The sequence below is a fragment of the Grus americana genome, chromosome 5 (genome assembly GCF_028858705.1).
Source record: "Grus americana isolate bGruAme1 chromosome 5, bGruAme1.mat, whole genome shotgun sequence".
In the NCBI taxonomy this organism is placed as follows: Eukaryota; Metazoa; Chordata; class Aves; order Gruiformes; family Gruidae; genus Grus; species Grus americana.
In genome coordinates, this window is record NC_072856.1 from 33,985 (window position 1) to 50,098 (window position 16,114).

General features: G+C 63.9%; 2 protein-coding genes across 3 annotated transcripts; both read right to left on the reverse strand.

The window, feature by feature from the left end:
* Nucleotides 1-177: 177 nt before the first annotated feature.
* Nucleotides 178-9,784, reverse strand: DTX4 (deltex E3 ubiquitin ligase 4). 2 transcript variants are annotated; one of them, XM_054829010.1, is made up of 9 exons: nt 9,358-9,784; nt 5,732-6,455; nt 4,805-4,866; nt 4,484-4,645; nt 4,301-4,362; nt 3,822-3,974; nt 2,941-3,102; nt 2,472-2,561; nt 178-2,078 (listed from the first exon to the last, which is right to left on the reverse strand). In XM_054829010.1, the coding sequence occupies exons 1-9, from the start codon at nt 9,566-9,568 to the stop codon at nt 1,845-1,847; spliced, it is 1,860 nt and encodes a 619-aa protein (XP_054684985.1). In that variant the 5' UTR covers nt 9,569-9,784; the 3' UTR covers nt 178-1,844. The 2 variants fall into 2 exon arrangements, with proteins under 2 accessions (XP_054684985.1, XP_054684986.1); XM_054829011.1 differs by lacking the exon at nt 2,472-2,561.
* A 3,862-nt stretch (nt 9,785-13,646) lies between these two features.
* Nucleotides 13,647-16,100, reverse strand: CNTF (ciliary neurotrophic factor). Its single transcript, XM_054829036.1, has 2 exons — nt 15,364-16,100; nt 13,647-15,035 (listed from the first exon to the last, which is right to left on the reverse strand). The coding sequence occupies exons 1-2, from the start codon at nt 15,475-15,477 to the stop codon at nt 14,562-14,564; spliced, it is 588 nt and encodes a 195-aa protein (XP_054685011.1). The 5' UTR covers nt 15,478-16,100; the 3' UTR covers nt 13,647-14,561.
* Nucleotides 16,101-16,114: the final 14 nt, after the last annotated feature.

The window sequence follows — 16,114 nt, forward strand, 5'->3', positions numbered from 1 at the left end:
CTGGGGAAAGAGATTTTGTCCCCTGAGGTAGAAAATAACATCCCGTGCTGAGGATGGCTGGGGACAGACTGGTGCAAAGGAACGTCAGGGGGACGAGGGGTGCCTGGCCCTCCCCGCGGTGCCCCCTCGCTCGCCTGGCCACACAGACGACGGACAGAAGACAACAGAGAGGCCAGGCCATGCAGGGACAGTGAGCGTCCCCTGCCATCCGCTTTATTGACCCCCACCCCCACCTCCGCAGGGCGGCCGGCTGGGGACGACGCACTCCCAGGCCAGGAAGAGGAAAAACAGCAACAACAACAGAACGATGCACAGCGGGACAGGTCCCCTTCCCGCGCCACTGTCCCCTGGGACAGAGGCCGAGGTGACGACCCCCCCTCCAGCAAAACCAGGAGAAAAATGCAACAAAACGGGCTAGGAAGCCCCAACCCCCTAGGGAGCAACAGTGCAGGGCTGGGGGCAGCCTGGGCAGCGTGGGTGCTGGCCCCCACTCCACTCTCCAATCCCAGGGGTCTCACGGGCAGGGGCATGAGCGCGGCCAGCCCCCACCAATGGCGAGAGTGCCCCCAGGGCAGCCCCCAAAACCATGGGGACCTCCACAGCTCCCCATCACAGGTGGCTCTGAGAGGACCTATGAAGTCCCTCGGGGGCTGCCAGGGACCCCAAGATGCCATGCAAAACCCTCCTCTGCGCCCCCCGCAACACTCCTGGCCCCAGCCCAAAACCACTGTGCCAACCCACGGCCAGCCAGCCACCTCCCCCACCGCCCCCCCACCCCCAAAGGCCTCCCCAGTGATTTCTAGGGACGGTGCCGGGACCCAGCAGGAAGGGGAACAGCTCCCACCCACACCTGCGCCTGGCCCCACGGGAACCCACAGGCGACAGGCAATGACCCCCTTCAGGGCGGGGGGGTCCTGCAGCAGGGGAGCAGTGCGTCCCGCCCCCCCTCAATCGCTACTGGGTTCAGCCCCCAGGCTGACCGCAGCATTGCATTCTCCCAGCTCCCAGGCCACCTCCCAAAATGCCACCACCTATATGTACATATATACGACAAAACCCCAAAACATGAGGTATATAAAAATTCAACGTGGGGACACCCCCATACGAACAGTTCAAGGAACCCACTCGGGGGGGGGGGTGTGCCAGGAGACAGGCCAGGAAACATGCCACCACCACCACCACTGCCTACCACCCGCCAGGACCTCCCTGGCACAGCAGCGGGGGGTAGCCCAGACAAGGGGGCCCTGTAGGGCACGGCTCAGACACAGCCAAGAGGAGAAGGGGGCACAGGGCTGGGGGGCCAGCCGAGGCAAACCAGGCCCCCCCAACTCCCATGGACACAGGAGACCAGTGGGTAGGTACCAGACAGGACAAACAAACAGACGGCTGAGGGACGAGGCAGAGCGAGGGGGACTCCCATGGCCCCCACTCCCACCCCAGGCCAGGTCCCAGTCCCAGGTGGACATCAGGAGCATTGGGCCAGCCTGGGACCTTCCGATGGATGAGGAGGGAGGGGAGCCTGGCGCTCCCCGAGCCCTCGGCACACCAGCAGCAGGGATAGGACACTGGCCGGGGGTGGGACGACACGGCCAGGCCAGTGTGAAGCCCCGTGGCTCTGTGGGGGGAGGCTCTCTCCCTGCAGGATTGAAGGGGATGGCCAAAAGGACCTTCTCCCACATTCCCAGCCAGCCTGGGAATGCTCCCACTAGGCAGGTGCCACTGGAAGCAGGGGGCTACAGGTGCCCCCTGCAAAGCCCCCAGGCAGGTTTCTCCAGTAGCTGTATCCCGGGGGGTGGGGGGAACGATGCACAGGCATCCCCTTCCCTTGCCTCGCTGCGGTGGTCTCAGTCCTTCTCCTGCACCAGGCTCTCCTCCGTGATGCCCTGGGCTGCGAGCTCAGCCAGGACATTGTCCAGGTAGTTGATGTCGGGGTAGCCGTGGCCGGTGAGGTTGGAACCAAACTCTGTCTTGTGGTGGATCTCATTCCAGATCACCGTGTCCGACTCGCCTGTGGTGCTGGAGGTCCCGATGGCGAAGATCAAGCGCCGGTCCCAGGCTACCAGCAGCAACTTCAGTACCTGTGGAGGGGAGAGATGGGGCAGGCAGCAAGATAAACGTGGAGGGGGGAAGCACCCGCTTCTGCTCAGGGCACGCCTGATCATCCCGGTATGCCCCAGCAATGCAGGCAACCCACAGGCAAGCCCTCCCAGGGAGCTTGGGATGCCAGCACGGAGTCCTACCCCAACCAAAATAACGGGACCAGGCTGCAGAGCTCCCCCAGCAATTGGGAACACCGCTGGGCTCCTGCAGAGCATGCCGGATGGGCTACGGGGAAAATCTCCACCCAGATTTGCCTGCATAAGCCCTATCTGCTTTTCCCCATGTTCCAAATACCTGCTCACTCCCTCTCCCCCTCGATACGCCCTTGAGCGTGCCTTGGCCAGCTCGAGCTGCCTGGGTGAGCCCCTCACCTTTCTGCCCTTCTCACTGTCCGGCAGGTAGCAGTGCCGGGGGAAGCCGCGGGCGGTGAAGCTCTTCCCAGGGTTTGGATGCTCCGGTCCCTGCAGTGTGTGGAGTGGGAGAGGAACAAAACCCTTTTGGAGCTCAGAAGGATGCTCTTGGCACAAGGTAACCCCCCCAGTTTCAGTGGACGCAGAGCTGCTCACTGCTGGGCTGGGCGGCCGCTCTCCAGCGTGGTGGCCCTACATGCTACCGTACCCTCTGCCACCAAGCTGATGGGGCCAACGCTTTCATGCAGAGGTACCCCAGACTTCCCACATCCTTATGGACAGGCAGCTCCCGAGATATCGTTGAACCTGGAGCCCTGAGTCAAGGCATGAGCTGCAGCATGACCTGGGAATAACACAGCGGCGACAAGGGCCACCAGCCCCCACAAGGGACCACCCACGTACCCCTCCCGGGCATAGGGCCAGGCCGCACCTGCACCCCTGGGGGAATGTTGTAGATGATGCGGATGGTTTTGCAGTCAGAGTGGCCAGGCAGCGCGTGAGGGATGATGTGATACTCCATCTTCCCCGGGGGCTGTGTCCCTGTCTTCACCCCATAGATGGTTTTGCAGGTGGGACACTGCAGGCTCCCATCCTGAGAGCAAGAAAAAAGGGGAACATAATGAAATCGGTATCCTCCAGCACCAAGCCAGAACTGGCACTTTGTCCCTGAGCAACACCGAACACCATTTTCATCATGAAAACAGTCATTTCAAAAACACTTCAAGAAGCAGGGGGTAGGCCTGGGTGTATTTGCTATGGCAACCCAACTTTAACCGAAAACCTGAGGTCTGCATTTCTTCTCCTCATCAGTTTTACAGTCCTCACTACTTTCCTTACCTCTGTTTTGGGTTTGGGGGTTTTGGTGGGGTTTTTTTTAAGAGGGAAAGATAATAAATATTCAAAAACTGCAAGCAACGTGAAACACGTTTTCCCGGGAATGTCGAGCACAAGGGCCATTTGCAGGGGGCGCAGGAAAGCCCAAGCCCACCTGTGGCTGGAAAAGCACTGCCCAGCACCAGATGCTAGGTAGCCCTGCTCAAACACACGGGGATGAAAGTTCACCGCCACTAACCCTGGCAGGGATGTAAAACTGGGCGTAGCGGGGGGAAAAACACCCACACAAGCCTGGTTTCTGATTTAGTGGTCCCCAAGTGCTTGCTGCTGATAAAAACTGAACCCCCTGTCAGGGCGGGATGGTCAGAGCCCTGTAGGGCAGCAGGACTCGAGCACGGTCCCACTGAGGGCAGGTGGAGTTCAGCACCGATCGCCGAGCTGGGGGCTCGGGCATCCCCTGGGGCTGCAGCCTTGCACCTTGTTGCCGTTGTTGTACATGGCAACCAGACAGTAGAGGTGGAAGACGTGGCCGCACTTCACCAGCCTCCCCACCAGGTCGGGCTTAACAGCCGGCTGGGGTCCCTTGTAGCCGGAGGGTGCAGAGAGGCGCTCCATGCAGATGGTGCAGTCCTGCGCAGAAGGGGAGGAAGAGGGGTCAGACGGATGGGTGCAGCCGGAGCCTCGCCAAGGACACGGGGCTGATAAGCCGCCTTGCTCTTGCCCAGGGACCAGAACTCCCCCCCGGTACCGTGCCATCGCGCTGGGCCACCGCAGGGGCCAGCCGCACGTGCGCATGGCACACAGCCCCTCTTCAGAGGGAGAAAGGGGACAGGGCAGAACCACGAAGGGCAGCAGGAGACCCCTACACAGTGTGGGGTCATCGCCTGTGTCCCCAGTCGCTCCTCCCAGAGCAAAGCGCTCCGGGGACACCCCAGCGTGACCCCTGCTGCTCGCACCTCATCGGGCGGATGCCGCACCTTCTGCAGGTATTTTTTCAGTACCTCCTCTGGGGTTTTACCTACAGGAAAGCAAGAGTCAGAGGGGCTGGAGGGCAGCACGGGGGACGGGGGGACGGGACAGGGGAAGCGGGCAGGGAAGGGGGGACAGGAACAGGGGCCAAGTGGCAAATTGCCTCTCACCCTTCTTGGCCTGTTTCTTGGTGGTCTTGCGGCAGGTGTGGGAGATGCCGGGGATGGACTGGATCTCGCTTTTGCTGACAGGTGGGGGGTGCAGCACCAGCTTGGGGGGCCGTGTCAGGCAGACAGGCAGTCCGGCTGCACTCATTAGGATCCCCGTGATCCCTGGGCAAGGGGGTTCGAAATGGCACTGAGGAACCAGTGTCACCCCAAACCCCTGATGTTGCCCCAAAAACTACCCTGCTGGGGCTGACTCCCCCCCCCCCCCCCCAGGGAGGCCAACACCCGCAGGCACCGGGCACCCCACTGTGGCCCCATCCTCACCTGCCAGCGCTGGGTTGACGGGGCTGGAGCCAGTGAGGTTCTTCACGGGGACGGTGGGGACCCTGCAAGGAGTCAGCAGAGACCACGTCAGGGCCGATAGCAAGCACCCACGTCCCCGCGGCCCCCAGGGGCCAGACGACAGTTGCCTGAGCAACTGCACGGGCCCTGGCTGGAAATGGAGAATCCCCCGACAGGGCAACGTCCCCCCCACCCCGCCCCACCGCCGCCTTTTCTCTCGCTCTTTAGAAACCCCGCCTGCATCTCCATTCACGGTTCCTTTTTGTCACCACTGCCTGGGCCGATCTGTTGGTTTTTTTCTCCTCTTTTCTCCTACAGCCACGCTGCTGCCGCAGCTCTTTCCCCCCCCCTCCCCTTGGGGCTCTCTTCCATGGGAAAGTTTCCCAGCGGCTCAGGAGCGGAGGGAAGGGGGAGGATGGAGAGGGAGAGGAAAGGGGCCAGGCTGCGACAGAAGGCTGACGGCAGAGCCAGACAAAGGGGAGAAACGGGCTCATTAAATGCCCACCCCCTCGGAAAAAAAGTGTCTTCAGAGGGTGGGAGTCTGGAGGGACCCCTTCTCATGGGGCCTGAATGGCTTTTCTTTGGGCCTTTCGCAGTCCCCCACCCATTCCCTGCCGCCAAGAGAAAGAGCAGCCTCAGCCTCCTCATTAAGATGCAGGAGCCACCCCATCCCCACTCCAGTCCCCAGGCACCTGCGGGGAACGCGAGGGGCCCAGCAAGAGCCCTCTGCCCATGGGAGGCTGGGGACCAACAAGGTCCATCTCCCACCAGGCTCAAGGGTTGACAGCACCCCTGCAGCGGGGAGCCCCATGGGGCTGCAGCCCCTCTGCGCCCTGGGGGGTGGGAGGAAATCACACTACCCCTGTTCTCCCCACAACCGCCCTCTCGCTCGCCCACAGCAGGACTCACCCAGAGGCAATGAGCACCCGGGACTGCGCAATGGCCAGGCGCTGGAGGTGGCTGCGGTTCAGGGTGCCGAGGCCAGGACGGGATGCCTTGCCACTGCCTGCTCCGGGGGGGCTGGCAGCGGAGCTGGCTGAGCTCAAGGTGGGCGTGCTGGCTGCCTGCTGCCGGCCCCCTTGGGCTGCCAGCGGCTTCAGCGAGCCACGCACCGTGGCCATACCATCGGGCGCCTTGGCCCCTGGGGCCAGCACCAGGGCTTTGGCAGCAGCGGGTGGCGCGGGGGGGGCTTTGCGGGGCTGCAGCGTGGCAGTGCCAGGGCCAGCAGCTGACACGGTGGCTTTGACGCTCATGACCAGGAGGCACTGGGGACAGGCACAGGCGGGGCCCGGGGGGGCTGCCGCTGCCCCAGGGCTGGCCGGCCAGGACTGTGACTTCGGCAGGGTGCCTGAGACCAGCGGGTAGACCATGTCGAGGCGGCGGCGGACACGGCGCTTGCGCTGGGTCTGCCGGTTGATCTGGCCCATGGTGGCGAAGTCGATGACATAGCAGAAGCCAATGGCGCTCAGGTCCACCCACGGGTGCTGCTTCTCATAGGCGCGCTGGATGGTGATGCCCACATCCATGTCGTAGGGCGTCCACGACCCGCTGTCGTTCTCCCACTCCCACACGACTCCCTTGCCTGGTGCTGACGACGGGTCGTAGTAGCTGCGCCGGACGGGGCGGATAGTGCCTGAGAGAGGGTGAGACACGCCATCAGACCCTGGCGCCAGCACCCACCTGCAGGCAGGGAGCGAAACCACCCCAACCTGCCCTGCCGGTGGCGTTCTGCACGGGGACAGGACGGCTTTCCGGCGGCTCAGCTGTGTCCCCGCCCTGTCAGGGGACTGGCGTGCCTTGGTTTCCCCAGGCCACTGCCTGCAAGCTGCCCTGCCGCTGGCGCGCCTGAAGGGTCAGGGAGCCCCTGGGCTCTACGCGCACGGCACTGGGGTGCACTCCCAGTGTGACAGGAGAGCAGGTTTCGCCCCCACCGGTCTACAGTGGCAGCCGCCCTCCCAGCCCCAGCGTGCAGCTGCTCAGCCCATGTGCGCAGGGGAGCGGGGCTTGCACCAGCCCCACCGTCTGCCCCTGCCAAACTGGCCCGCGATGGAAACCCACCCCGCGGCAGAAGGAAAATCCCTGTTAGGCCGAGCAAAGGAATTCGAGTGGGGCCCCGTGCCCAGCTCCTGCTCCCCTGTCAGCGAGCACTAAGAGTGGGATGAGAGCGTAAAGCACGAAGGCTTTGTGGCTTGCATCCTTATTTGTGCTAGGCGTTTCCTTTCCCACCGCTCCCAGTCAACTAGGACATATTCAAAGCACGGACGCAAATTTTGGAACTCCTACAATGAGGAAAAAGCCTTTCTCTTTGGGACATTTCATGGCACGGCAGGGCAGGCTGAATGTGGCTGGGCTCAGCTGCACCCTAGGCAAGCCGGGCCACCCGTCCCTGTCCTGCAACAGGGCACCCAGGGGAGAAAAGCCGCCAGCGTTGGCGGCACAAAGCAGGGCTGGAGGGGAGCGGGGCGGTGATTTATCCTAATCTGGCGGGAGGCAGGGAGGGCAGCGGCGGCGGCATGCAGCATCTGGCGGTCCCCGGGCGGCGGTGTGGGAACGCTGTGTGTCCCCCCAACCCAGCACGGCCAGCCGGCCTCCCATTCAGCAGGGGAAGAAAAGGGACAATAGCTATTCAGGGCCTGCCAGGGTCACGACCCCCCCAAATCAGAGCTGTTTAATGACCCAAAATACCAACATCCCCAGCAACCCAGGGAAAGACAGAACAATCCCCCTTTCAGGCCTCCTCCCTGGGCAACAATAGCCCTCAGAGGCTGGCCCCCAGCCCCGCCGCAGAGGTCCCTTGTCCCCACACCCAGAGGCAGGGGAGGGTCCCCGCCAGCCCCCAGGGCTGCTGGGGGAAGGAGGACAAAGGAGAGTGTCCAGCACCCCACTGCACCCAGCACCCCCTGTCCCAGGGACAAGGGACTTTGGCTGGTCCCCTTCCCGTGACCATCACGGGGGGGGTGCTGGGGAGGGAGGGGGCACAAATTCCCTGTGCCGACCTCTCCTCCATGGGTGCCTGTGCCCTACATCCCAGACAGCCCCAGGGCCATATATGCCCCGCCACCTTTGGAATCCCTCCACAGCCCCACCACCCTGGGGACCTCCATGCCTGCTAGTTGTCCCCTCGCCCCCAAATACCTCCCTTTATCTGTCCAGGCCACCAACCCAGGGACTCCCCGCCCGCCTGTGCCCTCCCTGAGCATCCCCCCACCTGCCTGTGCCCCCACCCCGAGCACCCCCACGGGCTGCCGTGACCCGGGGCAGGATCTGGCCCCCAAGCACGGTACAGGACCGGGCCTTTAGGGTTGGTGGTGGCTCAGAGGTAGCACAGAGGGAGCTGGGCACGGTGAGGCAGGGCCCTAGGAAGAGTCTGCAGGTGATGGGCTCCGTGCAAGAAGGGACTGCAAGCTGGGAGAGAAAAAGGCCGTAGCGTGCAATAGGGCCCAGGGATGAGCAGCAGGGAGGAGGCCGGGCAGCACGACCCTGTAAGGGACCAGGAACGTGCAGGCAGGGCCGGGCAGAGTGGGACACGGCAAGCACCTAGGGACCAGGCGGGACAGCATAATGCAAGCTGACAGCGGGCAACGCTGGGCAGGGCTGGGCAACAGCATGGGACCGGGCATGGAGGAGCAGAGCTCTGCAATTCCAGGGCAGGCACAGCAGGGCGGTGCAAGGCAAATCCAGATGCAGTATGGACCGGGCAACGCAATCCAGGATCAGGCAGTATAACGCAGCGCCGGCACCCAGCAGCACAGCGCAGTACAGCCAGCAACCCGACGGCAGAGCAGGCGACAGGACATAACGCAGGGCAAGACAGCACAACGCAACACAGGACTGGGGAAGGCAGCGCAGTACAACCCAGCTCCAGACCAGGCAGTGCAATGCAGTATGGGACCCAGCAGCGCAGCATTGTGCAACACCGTGCAATGCAACTCCAGGTCAGGCAGCGCCGTGCAATACCGGACCTGGCAGCAAAGCGCTGCACGGTGCGACTCTACACCGACCAGTGCAATGCAATAGGGGACCTGGAAACGCACGGCGAATCCAGCTCGGCCGTGTCAGGCAGGAAAGCGCCTGACCGGGCAGGGCAGCACGGGGCCTGGCACCGCAACCCCGCGCGTCGCGAGGGACCGGGACCAGGGCAGGGCAGCGCCGGACGGCACCGGGCGGTGCAACGCAACTGCAGAGCAGGGAGCACGAAGCGACGCGAGAGCAGGCAGGGCTGGGCAGCGCTGGAAGGCACAGCACGGTGCAACGCAACTCTAGAGCGGGGAGCACCCTGCAGCGCCGGGCCGGGGAAGCCTCGGGCAGCGGGGGACGGGGCAGCGCCGCGCGGACCCGAGCAACGCGAGGCCGGCCCGGGGAGCCCGGTGCGACGCGCAGCCGGGCAGGTCTGCGGCACCCGGCGACGCAAAGCAGCGCAAAGCAACGCCATCGCGGCCCGGGGAGCTCGGCGCAGGGCCCGGCCGGGTCGGGTCGGGCAGGACACGCCGGGGCAAGGGTCGGCCGTCCAGCGGCTGCCCCCCGGGCTGACTCACCGGTGTCCTGGCGGAACTGGTGCATGGACTGCAGGTCGATGATGTAGGGCGCCAGGCGGCTGTCGGCCTGGCCCAGCACCACGCTGCCGCCCGCCCGCGGCCCGGCGCGGGCCACCGCCTCGATGTGGTGACTGACGGCCGGGCTGTAGGGCCGCCACCGCCCGTGCTCGTTCAGCCATTCCCACACCACCACGGCCGAGGCCAGCAGCATGGCTCCGCCGCCCCGGCCCGCCGCCTAGCCCCGGCTCCGGCTGGCCGCCGCAGACGCCCCGCGGCCGCTGCAGCCCGCCCCGCCAGCACTCGCATGCTCGGCGCGGCGCAGGACTCTGCCCGCCCCCGCCCCGGGGCCGGACGCCGAGCGGGCGCGGAGGCGAGGCCGCCCCTCAGCGCCGCGGCGGACCGCAGCGCCGCTCCCCAGGCGGCGGCGGGAGGCGGGAAGCGGCTCCGCCCCGAGAGCGCGGAGGGGCGGGGCCGCCTCGCCCCTGACGTCACCGCGCCCGGGCCCGGCGCGGCGGCACCGAGCATCCCGCTGGGGGGGCGGGGGGGGCCGGAGGAGGGGGGGGCGCAGCCGGGAGAAACCATTCCCGCCGGGGGGGGGGGGGGAGGCGCGGCTCGGCCCTGCGCACCCCACGGGCTCCGTAACCCGCCCCGGGACCCCTGGCGCCCCCCGCGCCCCCACCCGGCACCCCCGGGACCCCCCCCCCCCGTGCCCGCCGTGCACCCCCCTGCAGCCCAAGGACGCCCCCCGGTGCTCCCCACACCCCTAACAGGCTGCAGCCCAGGTGCCGCGGGGAGACCCCGGTGTGCACCCCTCCCTGTGCCCCACGCCGGCCTCGAGCCTACCAGCAATGGAAGTCAGGGTGCTGGGGGGGTCACCCGCCTGGCCCAAGGCAGGACATTGGGGCCAGACCCCACTTCACGTGCTGCGACAGGGAAATGTGGTCCGAGCGCTTCGACCGTCCCCTTCCCCAGGCTGCAGCGCCCGCGGGGAGCAGCCCCGTGAGCTGCCCTCGGCCACGGCCTGCCACGCGCAAAAATGGCTTCAAAGCCTGAAATTGCCTTGTGCCTCGCGGGGTGCCCGGGCCATAACCCCAGCTCCTCTAACCCAGCTCTCTCAGCTGCCTGCCACAGTTTAGTTGCCCTGGGAAGTACTTTTTGGGGAGATTTCATGCAGCTTCAGCCTGGCGTGAGGCTGCGAATCCTTCAGGATGCTCCTCCGACTCACGCGTGCCTTGGCGGCTCAGTTGGCTTCGCTGCAAACCGAAAGCAGCGCAACCAAAACCCGTGTGCTCCCATGGGCGGTGCAATACGGGCACCCCTGCTTTACGGTGACTGCCTGGGACCGGAGCAGCCAGTGCTGGCCCTTCCTCGCAGCCCAAAAAAAAAAAAAAAAAAAAAAGTTCATCCTGAGCTTGCTCTTCTGATGAGCCTCCCGCGCAGCACGCCGGGGCAGCCCTGAACGGCAGGATGCTGGCCACAGGCAAGTGCTGGCGTTAGGTCTCACCTCATTTAGCGCTCAGACACACAAAACAGTGATTTTCTCAGATATTAAACAAAACATCCATCATTGCCTCGTTCGGGGAGAACTGTACAAATTGCATCCAGGTCTCACGCGCACGGGTTTCCCAGCCCCAGCAAATCCCCCGGTCTGTGTCAGCTCAGAGGTGACTCGTCCCCAGAACACGGCGACCTGCGGTGCTGCTGCACGACTCGCCGAGCTCCCGGCGGCCGGCGCAACTCCTCTCCAGACAAACCTGTTTCCCAGGCACTGCCCAGCCCACTGAGCGTCCGCCAGCCGCACTTGTGGTGAGAAAACATTAGGCAAGATCTAAAGAGAGGAAAAAAAGAAGGGAGGAAAAAGGGGGAAGAAACAGGTGAGGAATAACTGCAGTGACGCCAGCTGGTGAGTGCTTGTGGTGAGGGAGGAGGAGGTGAACCGCAGAAGTTCAAGCAAATCTCTCCTTCTCCCAGCTTGCCCTTGGAGACACGCACGGCCACGCTTGAAGCATGTTCTCCTGCAAGGCAGGGCCCCCGGCCCGGCCCAGGAAGGCAGCGTGGCAGCGGAGAGCTGCTCCTCTGGGTTTTCACCTGCTCCTGTGGGGCAGGCGAGTGCAGCCAAGGCCACGACGGGAAACCCAGGGAAATCCTTTCCGCTGACTCAGGCGAGAGGAAAAGGTTTTCCTGCTATTAAAAAGGAAAGTGTTGGTGAACGTTCCTCCCCTGCCCCGGCTCAGGATCAAAAAGTCAGCTGCGATGCTGCTGCGGGACAGTGCGAGGGGAAGGCTGAGCTGGTGGTGCACAGTGGGCAAATTTATTCTCTCCCGGCGCTGATACCAGCGCCCAAGTATGGGGACGCCTGAGGTCAGGAAGCCGCCTTGGTCAGCTTAAAACCTTTCCAACCCCACAAAGCGTTCCCAAACACGCGTTAAGCCCAAACATTTATTTTCTGAAATTAAACACACCCATGGGTTGGTTTTGGTGGCTTCTTCCCCGCTGCAATTCAGGAGCGCAGCCCCTGCCTTCCCCGTTTCCACCAGCACTGCAAATCCTTTCTCTCGTCCCAAAGCACAATCTCAGATGGCTTTTTGGTGAGCTTTTAGTTTGCAGGAGAACAACTGGGGTCCTCAGTGGTGTTAGCCACGCGAGTACGACTGTCCTCCCTTCAAGCTCTTCATTTCTGCCACCAAAATCAACACCTTTGGTCACGTCCAGCCACCCGGATCAACTTAACTTCAGCCTGTGGCAATGCAAGTCCAAAGGGCCCCCCCGCAGCGAGGGAGCTCGGCCGTCGGATGCCCCTGTTCTCACCAAATCAGTTTACTAGCGATTCCCTTCGGGGCTGCAGGTGAAAAATAGCATTAAACCCCGGCAGGCTCAGACATCACCATCCCTCTACTGCATAGTGGGGGCTTCCTGGCGGGAAAGCTCGAGACCTGGAGCCTCTTGCTCAGCCAGACCATGAAGGTTTGGATTATGGTTTGCTTTTTTACATCGTTTCTGGTTATGGTGGCCATTTCAAAGTGAGTGCTTTGCAAACACAGACGTGGCCAGCGGCACTGGCAAGGTAGCAAGGAAGGAATAAGAAAAATTGAAAAAGCAGCAATTCGTGCTGCTGAGCGCAGCCCGGGGAAGCCCCTGGAGCAACCAACATCATTGTCCACCTTCAGTCCACATTGCTGCTTCTACTGCCAGAGCGCGACAGCGGCGAGCCGAGCTCAGCTCACAGCACTGCCAGCAGCTGGTCTGGAAGCATCGAGTTGCACGGACGCGTGCCAGGGCTGGGGCCCGCTCCCCGGGGATGTGAAGGTCACCTCATACCCAGGCTACTGCGGTGGGAGAAGAAAGGTCTGTTTCCCGTCCGCTTCGGTCATGAGGTTCAGAGATGGACATGTGGCGTTTGAGATGTACGTGCCCGCCTTCGGGAAGGTGAGGGGCAGCAGGCGGGCAAGGATGTGAGCACCCGGCCACTGCTGAGCACGAGGGTGCAAGTGGGAGAAAAGCAAGATGGCTTCAAGCGCGCAAAGCAGACAAGGCTGGGAGGAGAAATACTTGCTGGGAAAGGGACTCACTTTGACTAATCCTGAAAGAAAGAAAGAAAGAAAGAGAGGCCAGACATCATTATTCCCAAGTGCAGGGAAGCAGAAACATTGCAAATAATCTGTCCCTGAGCTGCAAAGCTGAGGTCAGGCAATAAGTGGTGATGAAGAAGGTGCACATCCTTCCTCTTGGGCATCGCCCACAAAAAAAAAGGGCACCACCAAACCACCCTCGCCCCAACCCTGCGGTCCCGCTTGCCCCAACGTGGCCAGTGAGGTGGGCAGGATGGGTCCCGGGGGCCCTGCCTTGGCGTTGCCCTTTGACCCCCATGCTCACACAGGCGCTGCTGGCGCTGGGGCAGGCGCTGTGCTTGGTGCTGCCACCGCCTGCCTTGACAAAGCCACTTTGTGCTGGCCCAGCCGGGCACATCCCCAGCTTCCTCCCCACCCTGTGCCCCCAGCATCCATCCTTCTGCGTTGCCTTCTCTCTCACAGGTCAGGGAGGAAGGCAGGGCCACACCAGGACAGAGCACGGCCCCAGTGACCCCCCCCACCCCATCCTCATCCTCCCACCACCTCCATCTCCTTCATCTTCCCCGTGGCCTCCCAGAGGGTCCCATCCCCTCCAAACCTCCCACCCCGCTGGGACCGATCCTTCCCCGGGGTGGGAACGGGGCAGGCATGCTCTCCGGTGAGGTCGAGCCCCACTGTCCCACCTCCCCAAGAAGTCACGTCACTCTGGTGGATCTCCCAGCCCTTTTATTTGCATGGCAGCCAGCAGTCATCACATCCATTCGGCAAGAAAACCACGTCCTGGGCAGCTGTGAAGCCTCACTGTATTCCCCTTGACAGGGTGAAAGATGTCGCTGGGGCTGTTTAATCCTTTGTGCTGTTTTCAGTCCCAAAATAACCCCTGGAGGCATAAACCTCCTTGCAGAGGATCTTCTGAATCACAGCCTTCAGTTAAAAGATCCTCTCCGTTACCTTGTCTGAGTGGTTCAGAAATCCCCTCCTGATCATACCCCCACACTCCCCCCCTACCTGAAAAAGCCCCCAAGCAGTTAAAGCAGAAATTCAATGCACAGAAAACGCGAGCCGGGCGGGAGAAAAGAGTCCATGTGAAGGAGGCGAAGCCTTGTGTCTTGCAGCTGGGGGGCAGGTCCCAAGACTCCTTTCACCAGGTGGTATTTTTCTGTCCCTTTGCTCCTGCCTTGCTCTGCAAGAGCCCTGAGGCAGCTTCCATCTGCCGGAGGCAGCACTTGGCCATGGCAGGCCGGGCAGTAACCAAATTTCAAAGAAAAGGCCAGCACTGCCACAGCCTGCCGAGGGTCACGGCTTTCGGTCCCTGGGGTGAGCGACAAAGCAGCTTCCCGGGGGACAATTGCAACCCCCCCCAGCAGGCAGAGCCCGAGCCACCCCCGAGGCTTGCCCTGCCTGGGGATCCCTGCTCCCTCCGGGGCAGAGTGTGGCCTGTGCCTCAGTTTCTCCACAGGGAAAGGGGCCCGCAGGGACCAGCACCAAAAGTGGGGGGGGGGGGGGCCTGGTCCCTCCTGTGCACCCTCCTCCCTGAACAACCCCCTTTGCCATCAGCAGCCCTCCACAGGGGTGGACAAGGAGGTCCCAGCTGCGCCCCAGCAGGACCCAAGCCCCCCTGCCCTGCGTCTGCTTTCAAGGGCTCTCGGCCGGGCTGGGGGCCGAGCTGCTGCCTGGGCTGGGCTTGGCGAGCTGCCGCAGGTCCCGCGCGGACCTAACGGCCCACTGGGCCAGCTCCCGCAGCACCCCCAGGCCCCGCAACTTCCTCTCGAAGAGGCTGAGGTGGGGGAGTGGGGGGGGTCCAGCCCCCTCCTCGCTGGGGGGCCCACGACTCTCCAGCCGCAGCAGCTCCTCGAGGTGGTAGGCAAAGGCCGAGACCTGGAGCAGGACGGCCGCCAGCGCCCGGCCCAGGACAGTGTCAGCCTCACCCAGCTGCTCCCGCTGCTCCTCCAGCATCTGGGCCAGCAGGGCCCGGAAGGCCCGGTACGCTGCCAGGTTCTCCAGCAGCCGCTGGGTCCCCGTCTGCTCGTCCCAGCGCTCTGCCGCTGCCGCCGGCACCCCTTCCACCGCCGCCACGCTGGCCGAGGCATCCAAGCCCTGCCACTCCACCTGCAGGGGTGAGAGCAGCCGGGGATCAGCAGTGGCAGAAGAACTGAGGGGATCCCCCCTGCCCCGCACTGACCCCTGCCAGCACCAGCTCCAGGGGGCCCCAGTTGAGCTTTGGTGCTGGCCAGGAAGCACTCGGAGCAGTGCAAGGCCAGGTGCTCGGGGTTTGCCCAAGCACTGGCCAGCAGCATTTCATCCTCCGTCTCCGCTGTGGGCCGCTGCCCTCACACCCCCGCACAGCCGCCGGGAGCCCCCTGGACCTTGGTCGCAGTGGACACCGCGCCAGCGCTCCCAGCCCTGCAGGCAGCCAGAGGGAGTAGGGCAAACTCACGTAGGTGTCCAGGAGGTCGACAACATCCGAGCGCATCTTCCCGGCCAGGCGGATGCCTCGGCTGCACAGGTCGCGGCGCCGGAGGGCAGCTGAGGGGCTGTCTGCTGCCGCCATGGCCTGGGCAGCTGTTATGGGCACCAGGCTCACCGCACAGCGCCTGCCCAGCCCAGGGAGGACAATCCCTTGCTGAGCTGGTGCATTCCAGCTGGGAGCTCCGCTCACACGTCTGCTGGCCTGGCTCTCCCCCTCTTCCGTCCCCAGGCCTGGGGCCTGGCACGACGCTGCAAATCCCCGCCTCTGGGATCAACAGCAACAGATTATTTCCCTAATTCCCCCATGCTTTGCTACTCCAAGCGCCTTGCCCGGAACGGTCTCACCCGGTGGCAACAGGCTCCCAGCCCTGGCTCTGACCCGTTCCTCCCTCCCAGCCGCACAGCGAGATTAGCGGCACGCTAATCCCCCCCAGCTCATGCCAGAGCGCGGGAAAACGCTGCCGGGAAGAGGCGAGCAAAGCCCGGACGTTGCTCAACCTCTCGGCCTGGGCAGCAGGCTGGGGCCTGAGCAGGGCAGAGCGCAGTGGGTTCGTCAGCAAGGGATTCAGGGGAGCTCCTGGGCTGGAGATCCAGCACCGGCTGCAGGCTGGGCTGCAACCCAAACCCTGACAGGCAGCTATGGGGGCCTGTCCCAGCTGCCTCCAGCCCTCTTATTCCTCCCACGGCTGCACGGGACCGGGTCCCCCCAGGTCTAACCC